At 54.3% G+C, this 27,566-nt stretch overlaps 1 protein-coding gene across 1 annotated transcript; it reads left to right on the forward strand.

Annotated features, from left to right (window-relative positions):
- The first annotated feature begins 1,760 nt into the window (after nucleotides 1–1,760).
- CRTAP (cartilage associated protein) lies at nucleotides 1,761–23,647 on the forward strand. The gene is made up of 6 exons (XM_062215807.1): nucleotides 1,761–2,231; nucleotides 8,167–8,316; nucleotides 12,420–12,591; nucleotides 18,193–18,321; nucleotides 20,036–20,181; nucleotides 23,492–23,647. The coding sequence occupies exons 1-6, from the start codon at nucleotides 1,761–1,763 to the stop codon at nucleotides 23,630–23,632; spliced, it is 1,209 nt and encodes a 402-aa protein (XP_062071791.1). The 3' UTR covers nucleotides 23,633–23,647.
- Nucleotides 23,648–27,566: the final 3,919 nt, after the last annotated feature.

Here is a 27,566-nt window from a genome sequence, read left to right on the forward strand (position 1 = left end):
CAGATACCTCCAAGAACTCACGTGAGTGTCCCACAAGGGTGGCAGGGGCCCAACCACTGGAGCCATCACCTGCTGCCTCCCAGGGTGCAGTGTACCAGGAAGCTGGACTTGGCAAGTGGCGCCAGGACTCCAATGGAGGCAGTCTGTTACGACTTAACCACTGCACCGAATGCCAGCCCCTTCTATGGGTGGACAAATGGATGACACACGTCCACACTTAGAGTGTCATACAGAACACTTTCTTCTCCGAAAGTCCCATGTTCTGCCTCTTCATCCCTCCCATTCAAAACCTTCAGCAACCACTAATCCTCTTACCATCTCCCTAGTTTTGCCTTTTCAAGGATCTCAACTAGTTGGAAGGATACCTCCATTGCGTCCAAGTTTTGGCAAGGACAAAGTTTCAATAATCATTCCTCTGAAGCTCTCTGTGTGCATGTCTTCACTCATTTGGGTAAAAACCAAAGAGCACATCACTGGATTGCATGGGAAGAATACGTTGTTTTGTAAGAAGCTGTCACACTCTCTTCCCAAAGTGACTGTACCATTTTGCATAGTCACCAACATGAGAATTCCTCTTGTTCCACACCCTTGTCAGTGTTTGATGTGTTCTGGATTTTGGCCTCTCTAATAGATTTGTGGTGGTATCTCATTTCCTTTTCAGCCTGTATTCTTCACAAATGCCAATGGTGGGGCCAGCACTGTGGCATGGTGGGTTAAGCTGCCACCCGCAATGCTGGCATCCTGGGTTGGAGTCCCAGCTGCTCCACTTCCAACCCTGTTAATGTGCCAGGGAAGGCAGTGGAAGACAGCTCAAATACTTGGGCCCCTGCTACCCATGTGGGAGACCCAGATGGAGTTCCTGGCTCCTGGCTTTGGTTTGGACCAGCCCTGGCTTATGTGACCATGTGGGGAGTAAGCCAGTGGATGGAAGCTCTCTCTCCCTCTATCTGCCTTTCAAATAAACAAATATTTTAAAAATGCCAGTGATATCAAAAGAAAAGCCGAGGTGACAAGTAGATACAACATGAGATCCTGGACTGCATGCTGTCTGTGCAGGAAGGCATAGGGTCAGTTGACAAAGCTGGAATAGGGAACATCAAGTCGGTATAGGCCAACTTTGCTGAATCTGATGGTTGTCCGTGGTCCTACTCACCAATTAAGGGGCGAGCGGGCCTGAGGTGTGCAGACTGCTGTCAATGACTCAGGAAAATAAAGATGCGAAACAGACAGGAAGGAAAAGCGGCAGGTGTTAGCAAGGTATGAGGCTTCCGTCCTGTCCTAGCAACCTTTGTAAATTACTTAAAAAGCTTCAGGGATTTTGAACCGAGGATCGCCTTTGGCACCTCCTCCCTACGGTCCACGGCTGCACCGGGCCTGGCTGGGGTTCGCCGAGCGCCGCCGACCCCATGTAGCCTCGGTGTGCATGTCCTGTCTCGCAGCAATCTAGGGCGCCTGGCAAGGCTTGTCCAAGGGCAGTCCTGGACCCACAGCACCGGCCTCGCGCGGGCCGGGACGAGGAACCTCCGGGGACTCGGAGGCCCTGAGGGCGGGCCCCGAAACCCGCGTGTCCACGGTGCTGCAAGCGGCGGTGCAGCTCGGGGCCGCGCGTAGCCCGAACCGGCTGCGCCCTCTCCTAGGACCCCGTGCGCGCCCGTGCCCGTGGCTGGGCGGGGCGGCGAGGCGCGGCCGGACGGGGCGGGCCGGGGCCAGGCGTCCCGCCTCCGCCGCCCGCGGCTCGGTCCTCTCTTTCCGGCGCAGCGATGGGGCCGGCGCGCCGGGCGGCCGCCGCCTTGCTGGCGGTGCTGTGCGCGGGCTGCGCGCTGCGCCCGGGGCGCGCGCAGTACGAGCGCTACAGCTTCCGCAGCTTCCCGCGGGACGAGCTGATGCCGCTCGAGTCGGCCTACCGGCACGCGCTGGACCAGTACAGCGGCGAGCACTGGGCCGAGAGCGCGGGCTACCTGGAGATCAGCCTGCGGCTGCACCGCCTGCTGCGCGACAGCGAGGCCTTCTGCCACCGCAACTGCAGCGGGGCGGCGCCGCGCGAGCCCGCCGCGGGGCTGGCGCGCTACCCCGAGCTGCGGCTCTTCGGGGGCCTGCTGCGCCGCGCGCACTGCCTCAAGCGCTGCAAGCAGGGCCTGCCGGCCTTCCGCCAGTCGCAGCCCAGCCGCGAGGTGCTGGCCGACTTCCAGCGCCGCGAACCCTACAAGTTCCTGCAGTTCGCCTACTTCAAGGCAAGTGCGCCCGGCCCCGCCCCTGGCCCGGGAGGCCCCGCCCCTCGGCCCAGGGAACGCCCCTCTCAGGCCTGGGGCACCACCCCTCGCCCTCTCTTGGACCCGCCTCTCTCCCAGCCCTTCCGGAAGTCGCCTCTCAGTCCCGCCCCTCCCGCTTCCGCTCTCGCGCGGCGAACGCGGCCCGGCGTTGGGCGGTCAGCGCAGGGCCTGAGGGAGTTAGCCCGTGACCCCTGGGCACAACCTGGCTTTTTTCTGCCCGTCCACACCGCCTTGTCTCTAGTCGGGTGGGGGCGGCGGAGGGCTGAGGAGCCCGGCAGGCCCAGTGAGGAGCAGCCGGGCCGGAGGGCAGGGCAGCGGCTCGGCGTGGAGAGGCCTTGTGGCCGCCATTGCCGCGGGCGGCGCCGTCTCTCTCGTCTGGGTTTAGGGGTGCTAATGCGGTCCCCCGCCTCTAGCCCTGGCGCTGGGCACCCACGCATGTGGGGGACGGGCCCGTTCCCCGCGTACCTTGGCGCTCGGAGAACATTCTAGAAGCCCGCTTGCTGCTTTTCTCTGGCTAGACTTTTTATTTTTGACAGGCAGAGTGGACAGTGAGAGAGAGACAGAGAGAAAGGTCTTCCTTTGCCGTTGGTTCACCCTCCAATGGCCGCTGCGGCCAGCGCATCTTGCTGATCGGAAGCCAGGAGCCAGGTGCTTCTCCTGGTCTCGCATGGGGTGCAGGGCCCAAGGACTTGGGCCATCCTCCACTGCCTTCCCGGGCCACAGCAGAGAGCTGGACTGGAAGAGGGGCAGCCGGGACTAGAACCCAGCGCTCCGACCGGGACTAGAACCCGGTGTGCCGGTGCCGCAGGCGTAGGATTGGCCTGTTGAGCCGCGGTGCCAGCCTAGACAGGTTTTTAAAGTTCTGTATCGCATGTGTCTTAACGGCCGCACGGCTAGACTCACGGTGTGCCCCAGACTCTGAAAGGCAGAGTGACAGGGGCCGGTCGGCTGGGTCACTCCCCAGCTGGGCACAGCGGCCAGGAGCCCTGCCCGGTCTCCCTCGGGCTTCCCCGGGCACAGCAGCTGGAGCTGGGGAGCCGCTGGTGTTGGGGCTGTGCCCCAGCGCCGCCCCGGGAGGCAGACTCTGTGGTGGAGTCTTTGTCCTTTTTGCATATTTCTGGCTGAGCAGAGCCCCGTGTGCATCACATTCATGTGACCAAGACAGCACAGAACCTCAAAAGGAGAAGAGCCGGGGTATTTCTAAACTTAGCCACAGTTTTATATAAAGTATCAATCTTGCGAATGTTTGTCCTGGCAATAAAAAAGAACCCCTACTTTTAAAATAGAACCTGGGGGATGAGATTAATGAAATTCCAAAATGTTGAAAATGACAGCTGGCTCCTAAAAGCACTGTTTTTGAAGCTAAAAATGACTCTGCTGATTCCTTTTTTTGTGGCGCTTTTGGCAAATAACAGTGTGAATGAAATTTTAGTCACAAGATCAAGGGGGAGACATTCTGTTTTTAGACCTGGAGGATGCTAGACGCTCTGATTTAAATAGGAGTCCATATAAACTTGAATAAGAGACGCAGGAAGGAGGGGAGAGAGCCTTTTACTCAACATGACCATTAGGCTGTGGTTTCTGTATTGGAGCAGCCTCAAGGGGTTAGCTAGGGCTTCACAGCCGCTTTCCAAAAACTCTGTAGACGTGCGCCAATCACTTACTTAGAAGGCAGGAAAATACCATCTGTCTTAGTGCTTTCAGATCTCAGCAAAAAAAAATTTTTTTTTTATAAAACTGAATGTTCACTTAATTGTTTCAGCCACTGAAAAAATGATTTTTGGTAGAGATACGTGAGACTTTTTTTCCCTCGGTGATGTTTGCTTTTCTGAACGCTGTTGATGGGTAGGGAGGGAGACACGGATGGTGACAGGCGCCTGAGCTAGGTGCTGCAGCAGGACGTGGGGGCTGTCAGTCTGCTGTCCTCTGTACACTTCTGTGTTTCAGTGAACACTGGAATAGGAGTGGGGTCCCATCTGCCAGATGAGTTGGGGGCTTGGGGTTTGGACAAGTGACCTTGTAGAAAAGGACCATGGCCCCAGGCATGGAGGCCTCCCGGCCACCGGGGGCCACCCTCTGAGCTTAGGTCCTGGTAGTTAGCTGTGGGTTCTCTCCATCCACACAAAACACTCACTACCTCCAGGGCCACACAGAAAGTGAACCTGGTGCCTGAGAGGATGCTGTGAGCCGAGCCGGACAGAGCTGGCCCCTTGGCACCCTCACCCACCCCTTGATGGGCGGGGACTCTGGTGTCCCTGAACCTGTCTCTCTCTATGTAACTCTGCCTTCCAGATCAATATATCTTAGAAAAGACCCCCCCCCCCCCCCGCCAACTGTGGCCCTCTTTCTGGGTGCCCTGCTGAGAATTCTCGTTCTCTCGTTCTCTCCTTCATGGGCAGGTGCCCTTAGAAGGCCGCGTTCCTTGCCCTCCCTCCCTTATGCCAGCCAGACTGGCCTGTTTCGGGCCGGGGGTGGGGTTGAGGCTCTCCGTAGGCTCTGAGCCACGCGCTGGCATTCCTGGAATACCAGCACTGACATCTGGGAATCCGCCTTCACTGCCGCCCACCAGTTTTCCAACTTGGCCGTCAGCTCCAGGTGCCTTGGCTGCGGTTCTGGGCAGTTTGGTCGGACACGCCCTGCCTACCTGGTGACTCTCAGATATCTTTTTTTTTAAATTTTAAATTTTAAATTTTTATTTATTTGACAGGTAGAGTTAGTTAGAAAGAGAGAGAGAAAGGTCTTCCTTCCGTTGGTTCACTCCCCAAATGGCCGCTACAGCTGGCGCTGTGCCAATCCAAAGCCAGGAGCCAGGTGCTTCCTCCTGGTCTCCCATGGGGTGCAGGGCCCAAGCACTTGGGCCATCCTCCACTGCACTCCCGGGCCACAGCAGAGAGCTGGCCTGGAAGAGGAGCAACCGGGACTAGAACACGGCACCCATATGGGATGCTGGCACCGCACGCGGAGGATTAGCCAAGTGAGCCACGGCGCCGGTCCCTGGATATCTTTTTTTTAAAGATTTATTTATTGGAGGCCGGCGCCACGGCTCAGTAGGCTAATCCTCCGCCTTGCGGCACTGGCACACCGGGTTCTAGTCCCGATCGGGGCACCGATCCTGTCCCGGTTGCCCCTCTTCCAGGCCAGCTCTCTGCTGTGGCCAGGGAGTGCAGTGGAGGATGGCCCAAGTGCTTGGGCCCTGCACCCCATGGGAGACCAGGAGAAGCACCTGGCTCCTGCCATTGGAACAGCGCGGTGTGCCGGTCGCAGCGCGCCTACCGCAGCGGCCATTGGAGGGTGAACCAACGGCAAAAAGGAAGACCTTTCTCTCTGTCTCTCTCTCTCTCACTGTCCACTCTGCCTGTCAAAAAAAAAATTAAAAAAAAAAGATTTATTTATTTGAAAGTCCTATATATGTATAAAATCATACATATCTATATAAAGTCATATTATATATATAAAGTCATATATATATATGTATGTATATATAGAGAGGGTGTGTCCGTCCACGAGTTCATTCCCCAAGTGGCTGCAACAGCCAGGGCTGAGCCAGGCTGGAGCCAGGAGCTTCATCCAGGTCGCTCGCATGTGTGGCAGGGGCACAAGCACTTGGGCCATCGCCCACAGCCTTCCCAGGCACATCAGCAGGGAGCTGGATTGGAAGTGGAACAGCTGGGACTTGAACTGGCGCTCCAATATGGGATGCTGGCCGTGCGGGAGGCTGCTTGGCTGGCTGGGCCACAGCACCAGCCCTCGTATCTTTTTCTCTCTCCAAACCCAACTTCCTAATCTCGGCCTCCGAGTGCCCTCTGCATTGGCTGCAGGACTCTGTGCATCTGTGCAGTGCCAGTCCTTCCCCTACCAGGTTGTGCTGTGAATCCACCATGTAGGAGCCCCCCGGCCGCTGGTCATGTGGCCTCACAGGGAGGCATCCACGTCCCTCGCTGCCTGACAGAGCACCTGCCCCCAGAGACCCGCCCTCCCTGAGTGCTCCTGCCCTCTTGGGCACTGCCAGCCACGCAGTGAGCCCCGAACCTCTGGGGGCCCTGGGCCTGCTGCTCCTACCAGCCCCAGGGGAAACTTTATAGCCGGGGAGCGATGTCCTCTCTCTCCCTCCCCTTCTTCCAGGTTAGCAGCTTCCTGTAACCCCCTCCACAACTGTCTCCTCTCCTCAAATCTGCCATGGTCTCCCAAGACCGTGGGGCTTTTGTCACAGGGTAAAGTTGGCATTCTGACCAGACGTTTACCCCCCACCCCCCTCAAGCCAGAGGCGATTCTTACCATGCCCTGCCTGGTCCAGGTGCCAGGAAGCTCTGTGGCACACAGTTGGGTCCTCCGAGGACCATAGTCTGATGGGGAGGTACCCCCAAACGCATAAGCCCAAAGTGCAGGGCAGTGTAAAGTGTGGGAGCACAGAACACAGGAGAGGCAGGAGAGAGAAGCTCTTGACTGAGGTCGCTGAGAGACAGGGAGAACTTACAGACTCAGTTCCCAGAAACGGTGCCCACACAGGGGAGACTGGGCAAAGGTTGCTGACAGGAAGAATGAGCGAGGAGGTAGTGAGGTGGTGAGGAATGCAAGCCCAGAGGTTAGTCCCCACTTGAGACCCCTGCATCCCATATCAGAGTTCCGGGCTTCGAGTCCTGGCTCCGTTTCTGATCCAGCTTCCTGCTCATGGAGGCAGCAGGTGACGATCCCAGTGCTTGGTGCCTGGCCGCCCATGAGGGAGACCTAGATTGAGTTCCAGACTTCTGGATGTGGCCTGGCGCCACCCCAGCTGTTGTGTGCACTTGGGGAGTGAGCCAGTGGATGGACGATCTCTATCTCGCTGCCTTTCAAATAAAAGTGAGTATAAATAAATTGAAAAATTAAAAATAAATACAGGCGACGGGTCTGTGAGAGATTTGGGAAAACAATATATTTGTGAAGGCTCTATCATAAAAGATGTGGTACAGTCATATGGGGCAATTTGGGGCAACTAATAAGACACTTTTTAAATATTGATTTATTTGAAAGAATGAGAGAGAGAGAGAGATTTATTTTCCATCTGCTGATTCACTCCACAAATGCTCGAAACAGCCGGGCAGGACTGGGCCAGGCTAAAACCAGGAGCCGGAAACTCTATACCAGTCTCTCGTGTGAGTAGCAGGGGCCCAGGAGCTTGGGTCATCTGCTGCTGCTTTCCCAGGTGCGTTGGCAGGAAGCTGGACCAAAAGCGGAGCAGCTGGGACTCAAATCAGTGCTCAGGGGTCAGATGCTGGCATCACACGTAGTGGCTTAGCCTGCCGCACCACAGGGGCAGCCCCTCCAAGACAGTTGTTTTGGAAAGATGTGTGCAGTGTGCAGGGACAGTGTGGTACCACAGGGCTAGTGATCGTGGGGTATGACCGTCCCCTAGCCAAAGGGACAGGTCAGAGAGCGCCAACTGGAACCTCGGCCCAGAGAGACTACACGGAGAATACCTCCTGTAGGGACCTGTGGCCTCCATGGGAGGGTCATAGCAGCCCCAGGTGGTGTGTGGGGAGGGAGCCAGGAGGTGAAATAGCCCAGCCTTTTTCTCTCCCTTCCTTCAGCCTCATTGCATCTCTTCATGGGTCCCTTTGGAAGCTGGAGGGCAAGTTCAAGGTCACACAAGCCAGTCAGGGGTGTGACTGGGTGGAGGCAGAGGGACCAGGCACAGGGCTGCGGGGAGAGTGGGAGGCCACCCGAATGGTCACCTTTGGGGAATAAATGCTTCTCCCGAGAGGCGGGGCCAGATCTCGATGGGCAGTCACCAACCCTCTAGCTAAAAATACCACGTAGGGCCACAGAGGTCCTCAGAGATGGAGCAGACACTCCTGTTTTACGAAATGCACCGCTCGGCACCCGTTGAGTAGCTGATGTGTTTCTTCTTTGTTTTCAGGCAAATAATCTCCCGAAAGCCATCGCGGCGGCTCACACGTTTCTCCTGAAGCACCCGGATGACGAGATGATGAAGAGGAACATGGCGTATTACAAGAGCTTGCCCGGGGCAGAGGACCACATCAGAGACCTGGAAACCAAGTCTTACGAGGTGTGTTTAGGTTTGCACGTGGTGGGCATTGCGCAGACTTGCTTCAGAGGCCTGGCATGATGAACAGCAGGGACTTGGGGTGATACTTAGTGAGAATTACGACAGGAGAAATGATTGACTTTGCACAAAGTTGCTATTTAAGCATAAGTTTTTACCGTTTAATGATGATGTGCCATTTTTTATTTCATTCGTGCTGAATGAGTTGTAATTTGAGAAGGACTTTTTGCATTCTATGATTTTAAAGTCACCTTTCAGTTAAATGATACATTTTAGAATCGTGGTTCTTTGATCATTCAGTTTTAAGATGGTAAAGACATGTCTTGGAAATCATCCAGCAATCACTAGGAACACAAGGACTAGAAGCATAAATATCCATTGTTTTATTTGTCTTTTTTTAAAGATTTATTTTATTTATTTGAAAGACAGAATTACAGAGAGAGGTAGAGGTAGAGAGAGAGAGTGAGAGAGAGAGGGAGGTCTTCCATCTGCTGGTTCACTCCCCAGATGGCTGCAATAGCCGGAGCTGGGGCAGGAGCCAAGTACTCTATCCGGGTCTCCCATGTGGTAGCAGTGGCCCAAGCACTTCCCAGGCACATGAACAGGGAGCTGGATTAGAATTGAATCATCCAGGACTCAAACTGGGGCTCGTATAGGTTGCTGGCATTACAGGCAGTGGTTTAACCTGCTGTGCCACAAAGCTGGCCCTATCCTTTTTTTTTTTTTTTTTTTTTTACAAAAAGATTTATTTATTTATTTATTTGAAAGACAGAGTTATACAGAGTGAGAGATCTTCATCTGCTGGTTCACTCCCCAGATGGCCTCAATGGCTCAGGGGAGCCAGGCCAAAGCCAGGAGCCTGGAGCTCCATTTGGGTCTCCCAGGGGCACAAGTGGTTTGGTCATTTTCTGCTGCTTTCCCGGGCACATTAACAGGGACTAGATCAGAAGTGGAGCAGCCGGGACTCGGACTCACCCATACAGGATGCTGGTGTCTCAGCCTGCAGGTTAACTCTCTGTGCCACAATGCCAGCCCCCCGTCCATTCCTTTAAAAAGAATTTTTATTTATTTCAGAGGAAAAGACGGAGATTGAGACAGATAGTGTGTGTGTGTGTGTGTGTGTGTCAGAGAGAGAGAGAGAGAGAGAGAATGAGAGAGCTCCGATCACTGATTCATTCTCCAAATACCTGCCACAGCTGGGACAGGGCCAGGCTGAAGTCTGGACCTGGAACCTCAGTCTGGGTCTCCCATATGGATGGCAGGGACCCAACCATTTGAGTTATCACCTGCAGCCTTCCAGGGTGTCCGTTAGCAGGAAGCTGGGCTCAGGAGCCAGAGCCAGGACTTGAACCCAGGCACTTAGGCATGGGAGGTGGGCATCTCAAGCAACATCTTAATTGCCCCGCAGGCCTGCTGGGGCATCCAGGCCTGTCTCCTGCTGTCTGAGAGCCGTCTGGCCAGAGGGACAGGGGCTCTCCCATGTCTCAGAGCACTGCCCCTGCTTCCGGGTTTTCAGCCCCGCTTTCTCTCCACCTCCGCCTCCACTCTGCCTGGTCCCCGACTCCTCAGAGTCTGGAGCCCACCACCCGTCTCAGGGCAGAGTGGCTTCGGGAGGCGTGATCCCCTCAGGTAGCAGGCAGGCTCCGGCAGCTCTGTTCAGGCTTGTAGCCCTGCTGTCCGTCCATGCCCAGCCCCAGCCTTCCGTGGACCCCAGAGCCTGCAGGTGCCAACGGGGCGTGGAGCTCTCGTCCCCTCTGGATCAGCCCTCTCCTGTGGTGATTTTGCCAATGTGTTTTCCCAAAAGTTGTTGACATCTGTCACCTGCTGCCTGCTCCTCTCCCCTTCTCCCATAAAGAGAATATGTAGCTTTCAACTCCTGGGTGTGGCCGGGCTGCCCTCCTGTGCTCCCAGGGAGCCCTCTGCTTGGCTCCCGTCTTGGTGCCCCTGTTACCGACTTACCAAGGCCCTGGGAAAGGCACCCTCAGTCCTCTACCAGGGCACACTGCCTCCCTGGGAGCTTTTATTTTAAATTTTATTCTTTCAAATTGAGAGACAGCACCTATCCACTGGTTCATGTTAGCTCCCAGCCAGGGCTAAAGCTAGAAGCTGGGAACTCAACTGAGGTCTCGATTGGGTGGCAGGAACCCAATTCCTTGAGCCATCACCATTGCCTCCCAGGGTCTGTGTTAACAGGAAGCTGCAGTCGGTAGCCAGAGCCAGGTATCAACCTTACTATGATTTGGGATGTGGGTGTCCTAACTGGTGGACCAAACACCTGCCCCTGCCTGGGAGCTTTAAGGAGAGCTACACTTGCTACTTGGGGTCTGAAGCTTGGTGGAAAACTCCAGATCCAAGGGCTGGCTCTCAGATACCCCCGGTCAGGAGCAGTTGGGAAGGAAGTCCATGTGGAGTCCCAGGCTTGTCTCCAGGCACTTTCTGGCCTCCCCAAGTCAGCAGGCTTTGCTTGTATCCAGGGTCTCCACTTTACATGGAGACTGAACTGCTCCCGCACTCCTAGTTAGTTCTCCTTCACATGGTCTGGTCAGCAACGAATGGGAAGCCTGTGGCGTGTGCGTCATGTGGCATGTGGTCACCCTTCCCACTGACTGATGCTGGCATGTGGCACTCCCATTTCAGGTTTCAGAGCAGCAGGTACCTGCCCTCAAACTCATTGCCTTGATTCAGTTGTTAAAGTCAGGTTATTGAGATGCAGGTAATTTTTTTTTTTTATTTTTATTTTTGACAGGCAGAGTGGACAGTGAGAGAGAGAGACAGAGAGAAAGGTCTTCCTTTTTTTGCCGTTGGTTCACCCTCCAATGGCCGCCACGGTAGCGCGCTGCGGCCGGCGCACCGCGCTATTCCGATGGCAGGAGCCAGGTGCTTCTCCTGGTCTCCCATGGGGTGCAGAGCCCAAACACTTGGGCTATCCTCCGCTGCACTCCCTGGTCACAGCAGAGAGCTGGCCTGGAAGAGGGGCAACCGGGACAGGATCGGTGCCCCGACCGGGACTAGAACCCGGTGTGCCGGCGCCGCAAGGCGGAGGATTAGCCTGTTGAGCCACGGCGCCGGCCGAGATGCAGGTAATTTATTTACAATCTGCTTGCCAGTTCTACGTCTACAGCTCAGTGAGTTTTGACGTGAAGCAGCCTGTTTGCATCACCCCTGAGATGTTCCCTCCTGCCCCTTGGCAACCCAGCCTTTGCTCTGTCCCTTACTCTGATTCTGTCACAAAGTTTTCCCTTCATTCAAATTTGGCTTTGTTTCCAAGCACTTGCTACTTCTGCAATTAAACTCAACAGGGTAGAGAAATCTAGATTTAAGGAAAGTTACTGATTGACTTCATGTTTAATTAAAGGTTGATGTGGCTTCTCTTAAAAGAAGGTTTCTTTCTTTATTTGAAAGGGAGACAGAGAGACAGATGGAGAGTTGTTCCATCAGGTTTGCTCCCCAGTTGCCTGCAATACTGGAACTGGGCCAGGCCAAAGCCAGGAGCCCTGCATCAATGTGCATCTCCCACATGGCTAGCAGAGACCCAACTACTTGAGCCATCATCTGTTGCCTCCTGGGGTGCACAGCAGGATGTTGGGTTGGAAGTGGAGCTGGGACTTGAACCCACTCTGATATAGGATGTGGGCATCCCAAGTGGCATCTTTTTATCTTTTTTTTTTTAAAGGATTTATTTTTTTGAAAGCTGGAGTTACAGAGAGAGAGGGAGAGATTCAGAAAGAAAGAGATCTTCCATCCACTGGTTCACTCCCTAGATGGCCACAACAGCCGGAGCTGGGCGAGGCCGAAGCCAGGAGTCAGGAGCTTCCTCCTGGTCTCCTGTGTGGGTGGCAGGGGCCCAAGTCATTTGGGCCATCTTCCACTCCTTTCTCAGGTGCGTTAGCAGGGAGCTGGATTGGAAGCTTAGCAGCTGGGATGCAAACCAGTGCTCCCATGTGGGATGCTGGCATCACAGGAAGCAGTTTGTTCACTGCACAAAATGCCTGTGCTAGTGTGGCTTCCTGAGAGCCGAGGAGGGTGGAACTTCGTGATGTCCTGATTCCTGGCGAGAGGATGTGGCCGATGCTGTGAGCAGGCTCCACTGGCTTCTTGCTTTCCAGAGCCTGTTCATCCGAGCGGTGCGGGCGTACAATGGTGAGAACTGGAGAACGTCTATCACGGATATGGAGCTGGCCCTGCCCGACTTCTTCAAGGCCTTCTACGAGTGCCTCGCGGCCTGCGAGGGCTCCAGGGAGATCAAGGACTTCAAGGACTTCTACCTCTCCATAGCAGGTTGGTGGTGGACGGCGTCCTGGGGGTCAGGGGACAGCTGCCCCAGGGACTCTGTCTGCCGTAGATGCTGGCTGTATGTCTACATGCCTCCTGGGTGTCGAGTGGCCTCTGAGGAGCTTCTGGGCTTGGATGTCTGTGGCTGAGTGGTAGTTGAATCCTACTAGATAAGCCTTTCACTCAGCGTTGGCTGTGGGCAAAATAGCTGATAGAATGTTCACGCGCAGGCCTGCAGACCAGGTTGTCGGGGTTTCCAGACACCGCACAGGCTTTTGGTAAAACCATGGGAGCGCTCTGTGTACCAAGCTAACTTTGATCATGGGACATTCTCGACATTGAACAGGTAGAATGAAGAGAACAGTGAACCTTTACGTGATGTTTTGGAACTTTCTGATCAGGAAAGTAATGTATGCTCATCATAAAGTTTCAAAAACACGGGAAAGAAGAATGAAGAAAGAAAACCTGAAACGTCACCCGAAGGTTACCCCAGGCATTCCTGCAGTGCTGTTAGTGGGCAGTGTCGCTCCAGAAAATGGCCAAGGGCAGGTTTCCCAGAGTGGTTTGGGCACACTGATCCACCCCCAGCACTACGGGCCTGGGCGTCTCCATCTTTATTCCAGGTTCTTGTCCCCACTGAGGCAAGAATTCAAAGCAGAGACAACCATAGGGTGCACGCGTGTGAGCAGGATTTATTTAAAAGAGAAAGTGAACACACATTTGCATGTGAGTGTGGGCACCCTGCACAGAGAGAGAGAGCCATCATGAGTTGGCCAGGAGAGGAGGAGGCCCAGGGAGGACCCCCGGGCGTGGTGTACGGAAGAAGGGGCTGCCCCCCGTGACCAGCCTTTTTTTATAAGGTAGTGGTGGCTGGTGCAGCTTAGTGTGCGTGAAGCATTCTGGGGTTTTCATCACACCTCCGTGTAGAGTCTGACTTCCACACGGCCACCATCGCGTCTCCTCCTTCCATTCAGACCCGCCAGAGGTCTGAATGTGAGTCCTCTTAACACAGAGGCTCAGTGTGTGTGTGTGTGTGTGTGTGTGTGTGTGTGAGCTGAGCCTCCATAAGCTGCTTCTTCCTGTGCATGCGCACACAGACTCGCCTTTGCCATCCTAACCAAGCGCTCACCGCACACCGTGGCTGCAGCCTTGTGGTCTGAGCGGCACCAGTGAGAGTTCAGAGGATTCATTCTTCCTGAAGAGCTCAGCAACTCCAGGATATGATTTTTTTTTTTTAATTAAAAAGAGAACTTTCAGCTTTTCACTTACAGGAAGCTTCTCTTTCCAACCAGGTTTGTGCAGCCACCCGGGAGCCTTTTGCTTCTAGCTGCATACAGGGAAAAGCAGGAGGGGCTGAGGGTCCTGGGGGAGGTTCTGGGCACCAGGTCTGGACGTAGCATTCATTAGTTGCTGCTGTCCACAACCAGTCCTGTAGCCACCAGTGTAACTGCAAGGGAGGCTGGGAAATGTAGTCTTTGACATTTTCCCGTGTTATATTTAGGTTCACCATACTCTCTTTTAAAAACAAAGTTTTGGGCCGGCGCCGCAGCTCACTTGGCTAATCCTCCGCCTGCGGTGCCAGCACTCTGGGTTCTAGAACTGGTCAGGGCGCCGGATTCTGTCCCGGTTGCTCCTCTTCCAGTCCAGCTCTCTGCTGTGGCCCGGGAAGGCAGTGGAGGATGGCCCAAGTGCTTGGGCCCTGCACTGCATGGGAGACCAGGAGGAAGCACCTGGCTCCTGGCTTTGGATTGGCGCAGTGCACCGGCCGTGGCGGCCATTTGGGGGGTGAACCAATGGAAGGAAGACCTTTCTCTCTCTCTCTCTCTCTCTCTCTCTCTCTCTCTCTCCACTCTGCCTGTCAAAAAAAAAAAAACACAACAACAACAACAAAGTTTTTACTTTGCTTATTTGAAAGTCGAGAGCAGAGAAAGGCAGAGAGACAGAGGATCTCCCATCTGTTGGTTCACTTCCTAAATGCCTGCAATAGTTGGGACTGGGCCAGGCTGAAGCCAAGAGCCAAGACTCAAACTGTGTCTCTGTGGTGGGTAGCAGGAACTCAAATATTTGAGCTGTCGCCTCCTGCTTCCCACGGGTGCACATTAGCAGGAAGCGGGAATGGAGAGCAGAGCTGGGATTTGAACGCAGGCACTCTGGTTTACCTTACTCTCCTCTGAAGGCCATGCGGATTCCATTTTTGTGTTCACCGTAGTCTATTCATCACTATCCTGTGGACTGGCGTGTGTGTCACCTCCCAGTTTATTTGCTGTTCAACAGTGCGCATACATGCCTGTGCTGTGCTGTGCTGGTCCTGTGCTGTCCTGTCCTGTGCTGTCCTGTCCTGTGCTGTGCTGTGCTGTCCTGTGCTGTGCTGTCCTGTCCTGTCCTGTCCTGTCCTGTGCTGTCCTGTCCTGTGCTGTCCTGTCCTGTGCTGTGCTGTCCTGTCCTGTGCTGTGCTGTCCTGTCCTGTGCTGTCCTGTCCTGTGCTGTGCTGTCCTGTCCTGTGCTGTGCTGTGCTGTGCTGTCCTGTCCTGTGCTGTGCTGTCCTGTGCTGTCCTGTCCTGTCCTGTGCTGTGCTGTCCTGTGCTGTGCTGTGCTGTCCTGTCCTGTGCTGTCCTGTCCTGTGCTGTGCTGTCCTGTGCTGTCCTGTCCTGTCCTGTGCTGTGCTGTGCTGTCCTGTGCTGTGCTGTGCTGTCCTGTGCTGTGCTGTCCTGTGCTGTGCTGTGCTGTCCTGTGCTGTCCTGTGCTGTGCTGTCCTGTGCTGTCCTGTGCTGTCCTGTGCTGTGCTGTCCTGTGCTGTGCTGTGCTGTCCTGTGCTGTCCTGTGCTGTGCTGTCCTGTGCTGTGCTGTCCTGTGCTGTGCTGTCCTGTGCTGTGCTGTCCTGTGCTGTGCTGTCCTGTGCTGAGCTGTGCTGTCCTGTGCTGTCCTGTCCTGTGCTGTCCTGTGCTGTGCTGTGCTGTGCTGTCCTGTGCTGTCCTGTCCTGTGCTGTCCTGTGCTGTCCTGTGCTGTCCTGTGCTGTGCTGTCCTGTGCTGTGCTGTCCTGTGCTGTCCTGTCCTGTGCTGTGCTGTCCTGTCCTGTGCTGTCCTGTCCTGTGCTGTCCTGTGCTGTGCTGTGCTGTCCTGTCCTGTGCTGTGCTGTCCTGTGCTATGCTGTGCTGTCCTGTGCTGTGCTGTCCTGTCCTGTCCTGTCCTGTGCTGTCCTGTGCTGTCCTGTCCTGTGCTGTGCTGTCCTGTCCTGTCCTGTGCTGTGCTGTCCTGTGCTGTCCTGTCCTGTGCTGTGCTGTGCTGTGCTGTCCTGTCCTGTCCTGTGCTGTCCTGTCCTGTCCTGTGCTGTGCTGTCCTGTCCTGTCCTGTGCTGTCCTGTCCTGTCCTGTGCTGTGCTGTCCTGTGCTGTCCTGTCCTGTGCTGTCCTGTCCTGTGCTGTCCTGTGCTGTGCTGTGCTGTCCTGTCCTGTGCTGTCCTGTGCTGTCCTGTCCTGTGCTGTCCTGTGCTGTGCTGTGCTGTCCTGTCCTGTGCTGTGCTGTGCTGTGCTGTCCTGTCCTGTGCTGTGCTGTCCTGTCCTGTGCTGTGCTGTCCTGTCCTGTCCTGTCCTGTGCTGTGCTGTCCTGTCCTGTCCTGTCCTGTGCTGTGCTGTCCTGTCCTGTCCTGTGCTGTGCTGTCCTGTCCTGTGCTGTGCTGTCCTGTGCTGTCCTGTCCTGTCCTATCCTGTGCTGTGCTGTCCTGTGCTGTGCTGTCCTGTCCTGTCCTGTGCTGTGCTGTCCTGTCCTGTCCTGTCCTGTGCTGTGCTGTCCTGTGCTGTCCTGTGCTGTGCTGTCCTGTGCTGTGCTGTGCTGTGCTGTGCTGTCCTGTCCTGTGCTGTGCTGTGCTGTCCTGTCCTGTGCTGTGCTGTCCTGTGCTGTCCTGTGCTGTGCTGTGCTGTGCTGTCCTGTCCTGTCCTGTGCTGTCCTGTGCTGTCCTGTCCTGTCCTGTCCTGTCCTGTGCTGTCCTGTCCTGTGCTGTGCTGTCCTGTGCTGTGCTGTCCTGTCCTGTGCTGTGCTGTGCTGTGCTGTCCTGTCCTGTCCTATCCTGTGCTGTGCTGTCCTGTGCTGTCCTGTCCTGTGCTGTGCTGTCCTGTGCTGTGCTGTCCTGTCCTGTCCTATCCTGTGCTGTGCTGTCCTGTGCTGTGCTGTCCTGTGCTGTCCTGTCCTGTCCTGTGCTGTGCTGTCCTGTGCTGTCCTGTGCTGTCCTGTCCTGTGCTGTCCTGTCCTGTCCTGTCCTGTGCTGTCCTGTGCTGTCCTGTCCTGTGCTGTGCTGTGCTGTCCTGTGCTGTGCTGTCCTGTGCTGTCCTGTCCTGTGTTGTCCTGTGCCTGTGCTGTGCCTGAAGACTGTGTTCTAGAACTGGAGCACTGGGTCAGAGGATATGTATACTTTCACTTTTGATAAATTTTGCCAAATTGTTCTCCAAAATGTTTGTTCTTGGTTTGCTTCCACCAACAGAATGTTAGCGTGCATGTTTCTCCATCTCTAACACCGTGTGCTATCAACGTTTTTAAATTTTGCCAATTTAACGATGTAAATTGCTTTAGGGGTGATTTCTTAGTTACAGAGGGAAGTGTAGCATCTCAACATAATGTTTACTAAACATTTTGTCATTGTTGTTAACATCCTTTGGCCGCTTTTGTAGTGAGTGTCTTTTTCTTTTGGATTTTACTGTATTTTTAAAAGATTTATTTATTTATTTGAAAGATTTACAGAGAGAGAGAGAGAGGAGGGGGGAGAGGGAGAGAGGGAGGGGGAGGGGAGGAGGAAGAGGGAGAGGGAGGAAGGAGGAAGGTGGAAGGAGGAGGGAAGAGAGGGAGATCTTCCATTCCCAACTTCACTCCCCGGATGGGTACAAGGGCCAGGCCTGGGCCAAGAGCCCAGGAGCTTCTTCCTGGTCTCCCACGTGGGTGCAGCAGCCCAAACACTTGGGCCATGTTCGCTGCTCTTTCAGGCCATTAGCAGGGGGCTGGATGGGAAGTGGAGCAGCCGAGACTTGAACTAGTGCTCATGTGGGATGCTGGCGCTGCAGATGGTGGTTTACCCTGCTACACCACGATGCGTGCCCCTTTCTTACTGATTTTAAACAAGCTTGTTAAGTGTTTTAGCCAGTTATCATAACCGTTGAAAGTATTTTCCTGTTGCCTTTATTATTATTTAGTCAGGAGGCAGAAGTAGTGCATTAAGAAAATAATGGCTCTAGGCCAGCGCCGCGGCTCACTAGGCTGATCCTCTGCCTGCGGTGCCAGCACCTCAGGTTCTAGTTCTGGTCGGAGCGCCGGATTCTGTCCCAGTTGCTCCTCTTCCAGTCCAGCTCTCTGCTGTGGCCCAGGAGTGCAGTGGAGGATGGCCCAAGTCCTTGGGCCCTGCATCCGCATGGGAGACCAGGAGAAACACCTGGCTCCAGGCTTTGGATCAGCACAGTGCGCCGGCTGCAGCGGACATTGGAGGGTGAACCAACGGCAAAAGGAAGACCTTTCTCTCTGTCTCTCTCTCTCACTGTCCACTCTGGCTGCCAAAAAAATAAAAAATAAAAAATAATAATAATAAAAAAAGAAAATAATGGCTCTGAAAACTCGTGTGTTTTGCAGATCATTATATAGAGGTTCTGGAATGCAAAATACAGTGCGAAGAGAACCTCACCCCCGTCATCGGCGGCTACCCAGTGGAGAAGTTTGTGGCCACCATGTATCATTATTTGCAGTTTGCTTATTACAAGCGTAAGTAGTCTTCTGCAAGCCCTGAGATCGTGGGTGATGTGCTTAATCCTTTTAAGACTCAGCTCCCCATCTGTGAAATGGGAGCATTATTCCATACCTATGGCTGTTGAGTTCAAGGTTACTTTGGAAGCCCTGGGGCCACGCTTTGCATGAAAAGTGGCCTGGTGGTCGTAGGCACGGGCCCTGGACCAGACTCCCTGCTCGAGGGCAGTTCCAGCACTGTCACCAGTTACTTCTCTGTGCCTCAGTTTCCCTGGATGCAGAGCAGGGGTGTTACCATGCTAGGTTCTCCGTGAGGGTTCAGTGAGCTCAGAGACGTGCAGAGCGTAGGGGGCCGCACTGAGCACACCCACGCCGGGTGAGGGTTTGTCTCCTGGGTCCTGGCTTCCCTCTCCATCCCAGATCGCTGGGGTTCAGGTCCTCCCTTGACCTGAAATTGGAATTTTACCCGGCAGAACCTTCTCAGCGGGTGAAGGCAGCCGAGGGGGAGAGGAGGTGGTTCAGAGCTGGACTGCACGCCCGTGTCCCTGGCCCTCCTCTCCCTGTAACTGACGGTGCCAGGAGCTGCACATGCCCGGGCCATTCAGGAGGCTTCCTAGGGACCCACGCGGCAGGCACTGTTCTGCCCTCATGAAGATGTGCCGGAGCCCCGGATGGCAGGTTCCCAGCCAGCCTAGACAGCCTGGGTCACGCTTTACTGTTGGGAGCGGCCACTCTGAGCTTGGCGTTTGGGAGTGTTCCTGCCACACCCGGGCTCTGGAAGCTTGCGGGTCCTCTGTGGGTGAGAAACTGGCAGAGGCTCAGAATCACCTGCAGCTTTGCGTTCACACCCCAGGGCACCTTTGCTTCCTGGGGTGACAGGTAAACAGGAGGAGTAAAATTTACCTCCTGAAAGCCTGCCCTGTTTGCAACTCTGCGCTGCAGTCCCTCAGGGCAGGTGGTCTGTGCGTTTAAACATACCTCCTGTGTGACGAGGAGGTGGCCTGGTTTTACAGCTGTCACTGGGAAGCAGCCACTGGGTGACTCAATGTATTCATGCCCCAGCTCTGCATACGCCTGCCAACCAGGGCTCTGGCAAAAGGAGTGTTCCCGGGTCCGAAGTTGGAGTGCAAGGAGCCAGAACCAGTACCCAGGGACTTGGGCCTTGTGGCCTCTTCCCTTTGCCCCGTCCCCACCTCCCACAAGTCAACCCCCAAGGCCTGCAGAAGCCCTGTGCTGTTAGGAGGCTGGGGTGGGGACCCACAGCCCAGGAGGCGGCAGGCCCAGGTGACTTTTCAGAGCTTCTTCAGCCCCTAGCATCCCCTTGTCGTTTGGGTTTACCAGGTCTGGTTGGGTTGTAGGGGAGCCCGCTTGTGTCTGACAGTGGTGGGCCCTGGGCACGGCGGGCGCCCACTGGGGAGCCCATTTGCTGAGAAATCCTCCGGTCTGGCTGGACCCCGCCTTCCCTGCCTGGCTCCAGGGGCCTGAGAGCAGCCCAGGTCCCACAGCGGAGGTGCTACTGCCCAGCAGGGGCTTCCTTGTCTCAAAACCGGCCTGGGGGCTGCCACCAGGAGTGTGTCCGTGACCTTGGGGAGCCCCTGAGTCTGGCACAGGCTTTCCTGACGAGGGGCTGGGAGGACCGGCGTGTCCTTGGCCCCTTGCTTTAGGAAGCGGGCCGGGGAGGGCCCTGCAGGGCCTGCTTCGCTGACTGCCTGCCCCTGCTCTCCCCTCCCAGTGAGCGACCTGAAGAACGCGGCCCCGTGTGCGGTCAGCTACCTGCTCTTCGACCAGCACGACAAGGTCATGCAGCAGAACCTGGTGTACTACCAGTACCACCGGGACAAGTGGGGCCTCTCGGACGAGCACTTCCAGCCCAGACCGGTGAGTCCGTGCCTGCCGGGAGACGGCTTCCCCCCTGGGGGAGGGCTGGCCTGGGCATCTGGCCTCCGCTGAGACAGCCACGCCCCACAGACCGGACTGCTTGGGCCCAAGTTCCAGCCAGCTCCCTGCTCATGCACACCCTGGGAGGGAAGCAGGTGATGATGGGTGGCTCAAGTCCTGCTCCCTGCCACCCACTGAGTCCCAGGCTCCTGGTTTAGACCTGGCCCAGCCCTGGCTGTTGTGTCCGTTTGGAGAGCGAACCAGCCACTGGAAGATCTCTCTCTGTCTGTCTCTTGCTCTGCCTTTCAATAGTTAAAAGTGAGGAGAAAAAGTGTTATTTCAGAAATTAAGGAAAACTCATATTTTTCTGTAGTTTTTGTCTTTGAATACTACTGTTTTTTTTTTTTTTTTTAAAGATTCATTTATTTATTTGCCTATTTATTTGAAAGGCTGGGTGACAGAGAGAGGTAGAAATCTTCCATTCCCGGGTTCATTTTCCAAATGCCTGCCATGGCTGAAGCCAGGAAGCTGGAACTCCATTAGGGTCTCCCACGTGGGTGCTAGGGCCCAAGCACTTGGGTCGTCTTCCCCTGGTTTCCCAGGCGCATTAGCAGGGAGCTGGAATGGAAGCAGACCATGCGCTCAGGTAGGACTTGGACCAGCACCCGTGTGGGAAGCCAGTACTTCAAGCTGCAGCTTAGCTCTCTGTGCCACAGTGCTGGTCCCTTTACTGCCTTTTCTAGATTTTGAATCCCTGGAAATCCTATACATTTTAAATATTATTGAAATATTTTACTTAGAAAATCAGAATTTGTAATCCCACACATTCTCTTACCTTTTCTCCTGTTTAATAGCTATAAAAGAGGACTTCAAACAGTTTGTGGTTCTTGGAATTCAAAGATAAATTTATTTTTATCTAAAAAAATTGTTTAAAAAAATTTTTTTTTCGGGGGCTGGCACTGTGGTGTAGTCGGTAAAGCTGCGGCCTGCAGTGCCGGCATCCCACATGGGTACAAATTCGAGTCCCAGCTCTTCCACTTCTAATCCAGCTCTCCGCTGATACACTTGGGAAAGCAGTGGAAGATGGCCCAGGTGTTTGGACCCCTGCACCCACGTGGGAGACCAAGAGGAAGCTCCTGACTCCTGGCTTTTGGGGAGTGAACCAGCGGATAGAAGACCTCTCTCTCTCTCTCTCTCTCTCTTTCTCTCTCTCTCTCTGCCTCTGCATCTCTCTAACTCTGCCTTTCAAATAAATAAATAAATGTTAAACATTTTTTTTTCTTTCTCGCAACCCTGTATGTTGCTTGCAGTAGTGGTTGGCTACCAGCTCCAAAGCATGTTCTGTTCTCTGCTCCCCCCTCCCCCTTTAAAGATTTGTTTATTTATTTGAAATTCAGAGTAACACAGAGAGAGGAGATGCAGAGAGAGAGAGAGAAACACGTCCATGCACTGGTTCACTCCCCAGATGGCTGCAAGGGCCAGGTCAAAGCCAGGAGCCTGGAACTCCATCCAGGTCTCCCACGTGGGTGGCAGGGCCCAAACGCTTGGCCGTCATTTACTGCTTTCCCAGGTACACTAGCAGGGAGCTGGATTTGGACTGGAACTGCCTGTCAAATGGGATGCCAGCATCACAGGTGGTAGCTTAACCCTCTGCCACACGGGTGCCCTGGTGCAGAAATGTTTTCAAATCCATGCATACTGAGGGGTCTTTGAAAAGCTCATAGAAATGCATATTATGGAAAAAACTATGGATGGATTTCAAATTTCTTTGCACCAAAATAAACTTTAAATATCATTCTCCATGAACTTTCTGAAATACCTTTATGTATTTGCCCACATACGCAGATGTGTTCCTTGATTTTTACAAAAGTGGATCATACTTTGCATACTGTTTTATAACTTGCTTTTGTCTTTCTGACAATTTATAAACCTTTTTCCATGTCACACCCATATACCTACTTGGTTATTTTTTAACAGCTCCATGGTAGACATCTTAACTGATGGTTGGACCGCCAGTTAAACCCCTTGATTGACAGACTCGTAGGTTTGCATGCGCTGTTAGGGAACTCCATTAATTACGTGACTTTCCAAAGAGCTTTTTGTGACTTTGGCACACTGGGAGAAGCTACTTAGGAAGAAAGGAGTTTATTTTCGCTCAGATTTGGAGGCTGGCAATCCCATTAGGCGTCTCTTGAGGATGGTGGATGGCGGGACCCGTGCAGAGGAAGGATGGTGTGGTGAGCCAGGAGGAAGAGAGAGAGTGCAGGTGGGCTCAGGAACTGCCTTCCAAGGGTGTGCACCTGTGACCTAAAGAGCTCTCACTAGGCCCACCCCCTAGACCCTGTAATCAGAGGCAGTCTCCACCCTTCATCTACTAACCGTTGATGTCAGACTTTGGGGACTAAGCCCCCAGGAGATGACCCATGGGGGACACCCAAACTATAATCCAAGCCATAACATGGTCTTCACTGTGTTTCCAGTGGACTTTATGCATGCTGTTCCAGGTTGTCATAATACAAGGGTGCTTCACAAAGTTCATGGAAAGCAAAATTGAAAGGTGCTTATTTTTGTGCAACATAATTTGCAGTCCATGCATAGCCTTTTCCGAATATGAAATTTGCATTTTTGGACTTTTGAAGACCCCTGAGCATAGTCATGCACACAAGCTGTTGCACACTCTCTCATTCATCCAGTGTTGGCCATGGTTTTCCTTTTTTTTTTTTTTTTAAAGATTTGTGTATTTATTTGAAAGTCAGAGTTACAGAAATAGAAGGAGAGACAGAGAGAGAGGAGAGAAATCTTCCATCCGCTGATTCACTCCCCAAATGGCCTCAATGTCTGGGAGCCTGGAGTCTCTTCCAAATCTCCCACGTGGGTGCAGGGGCCCAAGCACTTGGGCCGTCCTCTGCTGCTTTCCCCGGGCATGTTAGCAGGGAGCTAGACTGGAAGTGGAACAGCTGGGACTTGAACTGGTGCCCATGTGGGATGCCGGTGCTGCATACAGCAGCTTAATCTGCTGCACTTTATTGCTGGCCCCTTTTTTAGTTGTTGTTGTTTTTCTAAATTGAGGTAAAATCCATATACCATTGCATTGAACTTTTTAAGTGTACATTTCAGTGGTTGTTAGTATATTCATACGGTTGTATAACCATTACCACTGTATAATCCTGAACATTTTCATCACCCCAGAAGGAAATCCCGTGCCCTGACTGCCCCCTGCCCGCCCCACCCCCAACACACACCCCATCCTCGCATCTCATCAACATCAGCAGGTGGGGCATTAAGCTGTCCTCTGCTTGTGTGTGCGCAGGAAGCGGTTCAGTTCTTCAACGTGACCACCCTGCAGAAGGAGCTGTATGACTTCGCCAAGGAGCACATAATGGACGACGATGAGGCAAGTCTGCACGCACAGCACCCGCGGGCTAAGATCGCGGGAAGGCCCCCGAGATAAGGAACGGAAGGGAACCTTGAGGAAGACTGCCGCAGGTGTTCTGATGAAAGCCGGATCGCGGTGCGGGAGAGAGCGGCTGTCTAGGAAACCGCACCGGGAGGCTTCCTCCTTTCCTGATGGCAAGACGGGCACTGGCAACGCCCCGGGAGTCTGCCAAACTCCATCCGGGTCTCCCTTCTGTTTATCTGAAAGTCAGTGACAGAGAGGGATCTTTCCACCCACTCCGCAAATGGTGGCAACATCCAGGGCTGGGCCAGACCGAGGCCAGGAGCCTGGCACTCCATCCGGGTCTCCCACGTGGGTACAGGGGCCCAAGCACTCGGGCCATCTTCTACTGCTTTCCCAGGCCATAGCAGAGAGCTGAATCGGAAGTGGAGCAGCCAGGACTTGAATCGGCGCTCATGTGGGTGCCGGTGTCACAGACAGACTTAACCTGCTGTGCCGCAATGCCAGCCCTCTTACCTATTTATTTTATAGACAGAGCAACAAAGAGAGAGAGAGAGAGAGAAAAAGAGAAAGAGGTATCTTTCATCCTCTGGTGTACTCCCCAAATACCCCCAACAGGTAGGGCTGGGCCAGGCTGAAGCCAGGAGTTTGGAAAACTCCATGTGGGTCCCCCATGTGGGGCCCTGGACCCAAGGACCTGAGCCAGCATCTGCCGCCTCCCAGGTGTGCATTAACGGGAAGCAGTGCGGGAGTTGATCCCAGGCACTCCAAAGTGGGGTGCAGGTATACCAGTCCACTTGCTGCACCATGACGCGTGTCCACCAAACATCTTTTTTTTGGGGGGGTGGGATTTTTTTTTTTTTTTGGACAGGCAGAGTGGACAGTAGGGGGAGACAGAGAGAAAGGTCTTCCTTTTTGCCGTTGGTTCACCCTCCAATGGCTGCTGTGGCCGGCGCACCGTGCTGTTCCGATGGCAGGAGCCAGGTGCTTCTCCTGGTCTCCCATGGGGTGCAGGGCCCAAGCACTTGGGCCATCCTCCACTGCACTCCCTGGCCACAGCAGAGAGCTGGCCTGGAAGAGGGGCAACCGGGACAGGATCGGTGCCCCTACCGGGACTAGAACCTGGTATGCCGGCACCGCAAGGTGGAGGATTAGCCTACTGAGCCGCGGCGCCAGCCGGGGGGTGGGATTTTTGAAAGAAGATTATTACGTATTTGAAAGGCAAAATGACATATGATAGTAGGAAAGACAGAGAGAATGAGATCTTCCATCCACTGGTTCCCACCCCAAATGGCTGCAACAGCCAAGTCTGGGCTAGACTGAAGCCAGGAGCCAGGACTCCTCCCTGGTCTCCCACATGGCGCAGGCCATCTCCTGCCGCCTTCCCAGGTCATTAGCAGGAAGCTGCATTGGAAGCAGGGTAGCTGGGGCTCGCACCTGTGCTCCGATACGGGATGATGGCGTTGCAAGCAGAGGCTTATTAACCCACTTTTGCATGCCAGCCCCTCCCATAATTTTTTAGCTTTATCAAGACAGCAAGTTTTTAATTGCTCAACACTCTGAAGAGACCTGATCTCAATTTTTCTCAGACTATTAGTATCTTTTTTTTTTTTAATAACTTGTATGCTTGCTGTAAGCATTTATCATTCTCTGGAGTTGCTGGCCCTTTCTAATTAGTCTCACTCAGCCCACTCCTTTGTGATAAGCTGTGACTGGTTCTGGAGTGGTCATTTGATGGTGGGGCAGCCATGCGACAGAACAGCTATCACTAGAAGTGGCCGAAGGATATGTTTGGAACAAAGTGGGAAATGCTTTATAAGAATTCTGAGGGGCCAGCGCTTTGGTGTAGCAGGTAAAGCCACCGTCTGCAGTGCCGGCATCCCACATGGGCGCCAGTTCCAGTCCTGCCTGCTCCACTTCCAATCCAGCTCTCTGGTATGGCCTGGGAAAGCAGTGGAAGATGGCCCAAGTCCTTGGGCCCCTGCACCTGTGTGGGAGACCTGGAAGAAGCTCCTGGTTTTGGATCGGCACAGCTCCGGCCGTTGTGGCCACCAGGGGAGTGAACCAGTGGATGGAAGACCTCTCTCTCTGCCCTGCCTCTCTGTAATTCTGCCTTTCAAATAAACAGATCTTTAAAAAACAAAAACAAAACAAGGAATTCTGAGGCTTTGCCCCTGTGGGAGCTAGAAGAGAGCTGGGTCTGACCCCTCGTGTGCTGGAGGAGGCAGCTGGGGACAGAGTTTCCGATGGGTTGTAGGAGAGAAGTGAACGCAGGCGAGGAAATGGGGAGGCGCCAGGGCTGTGCCAGGTGGTGGTGCAGCTCGTCCCGCTGTCTCCACAGGAGGCCTCTGTCAGTCACCCCGGCAGCACGCTCCACACCTCAATCATTGATCTTTTTTCTTTAAAAATTTATTTACTTATTTGAAAGATGGAGTTACAGAGAGGGAGTGAGTTCTTCCATCTGCTGGTTCACTCCCGAAATGGATGCAATGGCCACGACTGGACCAGATGGAATCCAGGATCCAGAAGCTTCATCCGGGTCTCCCCACGTGGGTGCAGGGCCTAAGTACTTGAGCCATCTTCTGCTGCTTTCCCGGGTGCATAAGTGGGGAGCTGGGTTGGAAGTGGAATAGCTGGGGCTTGAACTGGTGCCCATATGGGATGCTGGTGCTGCATACAGCTGCTTAACCTGCCACGCCACAACTCTGGCTCCAATCACTGATCCTTTGTGATCCTGGTGTCTCCCTGCCTTTAACACACTCACTGGGCTCTGAGCAAGAAAAATCAACCCAGGTCCTGGTCCTTGAAAACTTTGCAGTCTGGAGATTGAGGCAGAAAGGAACCAGTTAAAATAGGTTCCCCGGGGGCTCATGGTGTGGTGCAGTAGGGTAAGCCTCCCCCTGCAGTGCCCGCATCCCATACGGGCGCTGGTTCAAGTCCCAGCTGCTCCACTTCCAATCCAACTCCCTGCTAATGGCCTGGGAAAGCAGCAAAAGATGGCCCAAGTATTTGGGCCACTGCACCCACACAGGAGCCCTGGAAGAAGCTCCTGGTTCCTGGCTTTGGATCAGCCCAGCGATGTGGCCATTTGGGGAGTGAACTAGCAGATGGAAGATCTCTCTGTCTCTCCCCTTCTCTGTCTGTAACCCTGCTTCTCAAATAATTAAATAAAATCTTCAGATCAACACAAAAAAAACCCTGCATTCCCCAGGGAGAACTACTATGAGGGAGAGGAAGGGGTTGAGGAGGGGTACGCAGAGGAGGGGACACTCAGCAACTTGTCACAGAGAGTGGCTGGGCTGTCCGTCTCACAGAGGCCACCTGTGTGGGTCACAGAGCATGTGCCACCAGGTTCACATGGAGAGGACGCCAGGTCCCCCCACAGGGAGAAGTCAAGCGCTCTGGGCTCCAGGCCAGTGGACACAACCTGCCTCAGCCCAGGTGGGGGCCGGCAGTGGCCCCTTGCAAACGGTCAGCTCTGTTGCTGTTGGTGGCCTACCTAACAGGTGTCCTGTTGTCTCTCACAGGGAGAAGTCGTGGAATACGTGGATGACCTGTTGGACCTGGAGCAGACTGGCTAGTCCGCCGCCGCCAGAGGGACTTCCTGTCCGTGTTCAGGACACACAGATCTTCCGTCTTCCTTTTCCCAGCAGCCCGGGTTGTCGATACCTCAGAGCCCCCTTTATAAGGTGAAAGGGACGCCCCGTTGCTCTTTCCGTGTGGAACCAGGGTGAGCCTGCCTTCCCTGTGCTCACACCGTCTTCTCATCCTCCTGTCTTCCCATTTGCACACCTGTCTGCTTACACCTGTCCTCCTCATGGTCACACCTGTCCTCCTCGTGGTCACACCTGTCCTCCTTGTTTTCACACCTGTCCTCCTCGTGGTCACACCTGTCCTCCTTGTGGTCACACCTGTCCTCCTCATGGTCACACCTGTCCTCGTGGTCACACCTGTCCTCCTCGTGGTCACACCTGTCTGCTCACACCTG

Source organism: Lepus europaeus, chromosome 2, assembly GCF_033115175.1.
Source record: "Lepus europaeus isolate LE1 chromosome 2, mLepTim1.pri, whole genome shotgun sequence".
Classification (NCBI taxonomy): domain Eukaryota; kingdom Metazoa; phylum Chordata; class Mammalia; order Lagomorpha; family Leporidae; genus Lepus; species Lepus europaeus.

Bases quoted from the DNA above. Each gene is read 5' to 3' on its own strand.
- CRTAP (XM_062215807.1), top strand. From the start codon at position 1,761: ATGGGGCCGGCGCGCCGGGCGGCCGCCGCCTTGCTGGCGGTGCTGTGC. The intron at 2,232-8,166 runs GCAAGTGCGCCC...CTTTGTTTTCAG, and splicing joins TGCAGTTCGCCTACTTCAAG to GCAAATAATCTCCCGAAAGC. The intron at 20,182-23,491 runs GTGAGTCCGTGC...GTGTGTGCGCAG, and splicing joins AGCACTTCCAGCCCAGACCG to GAAGCGGTTCAGTTCTTCAA.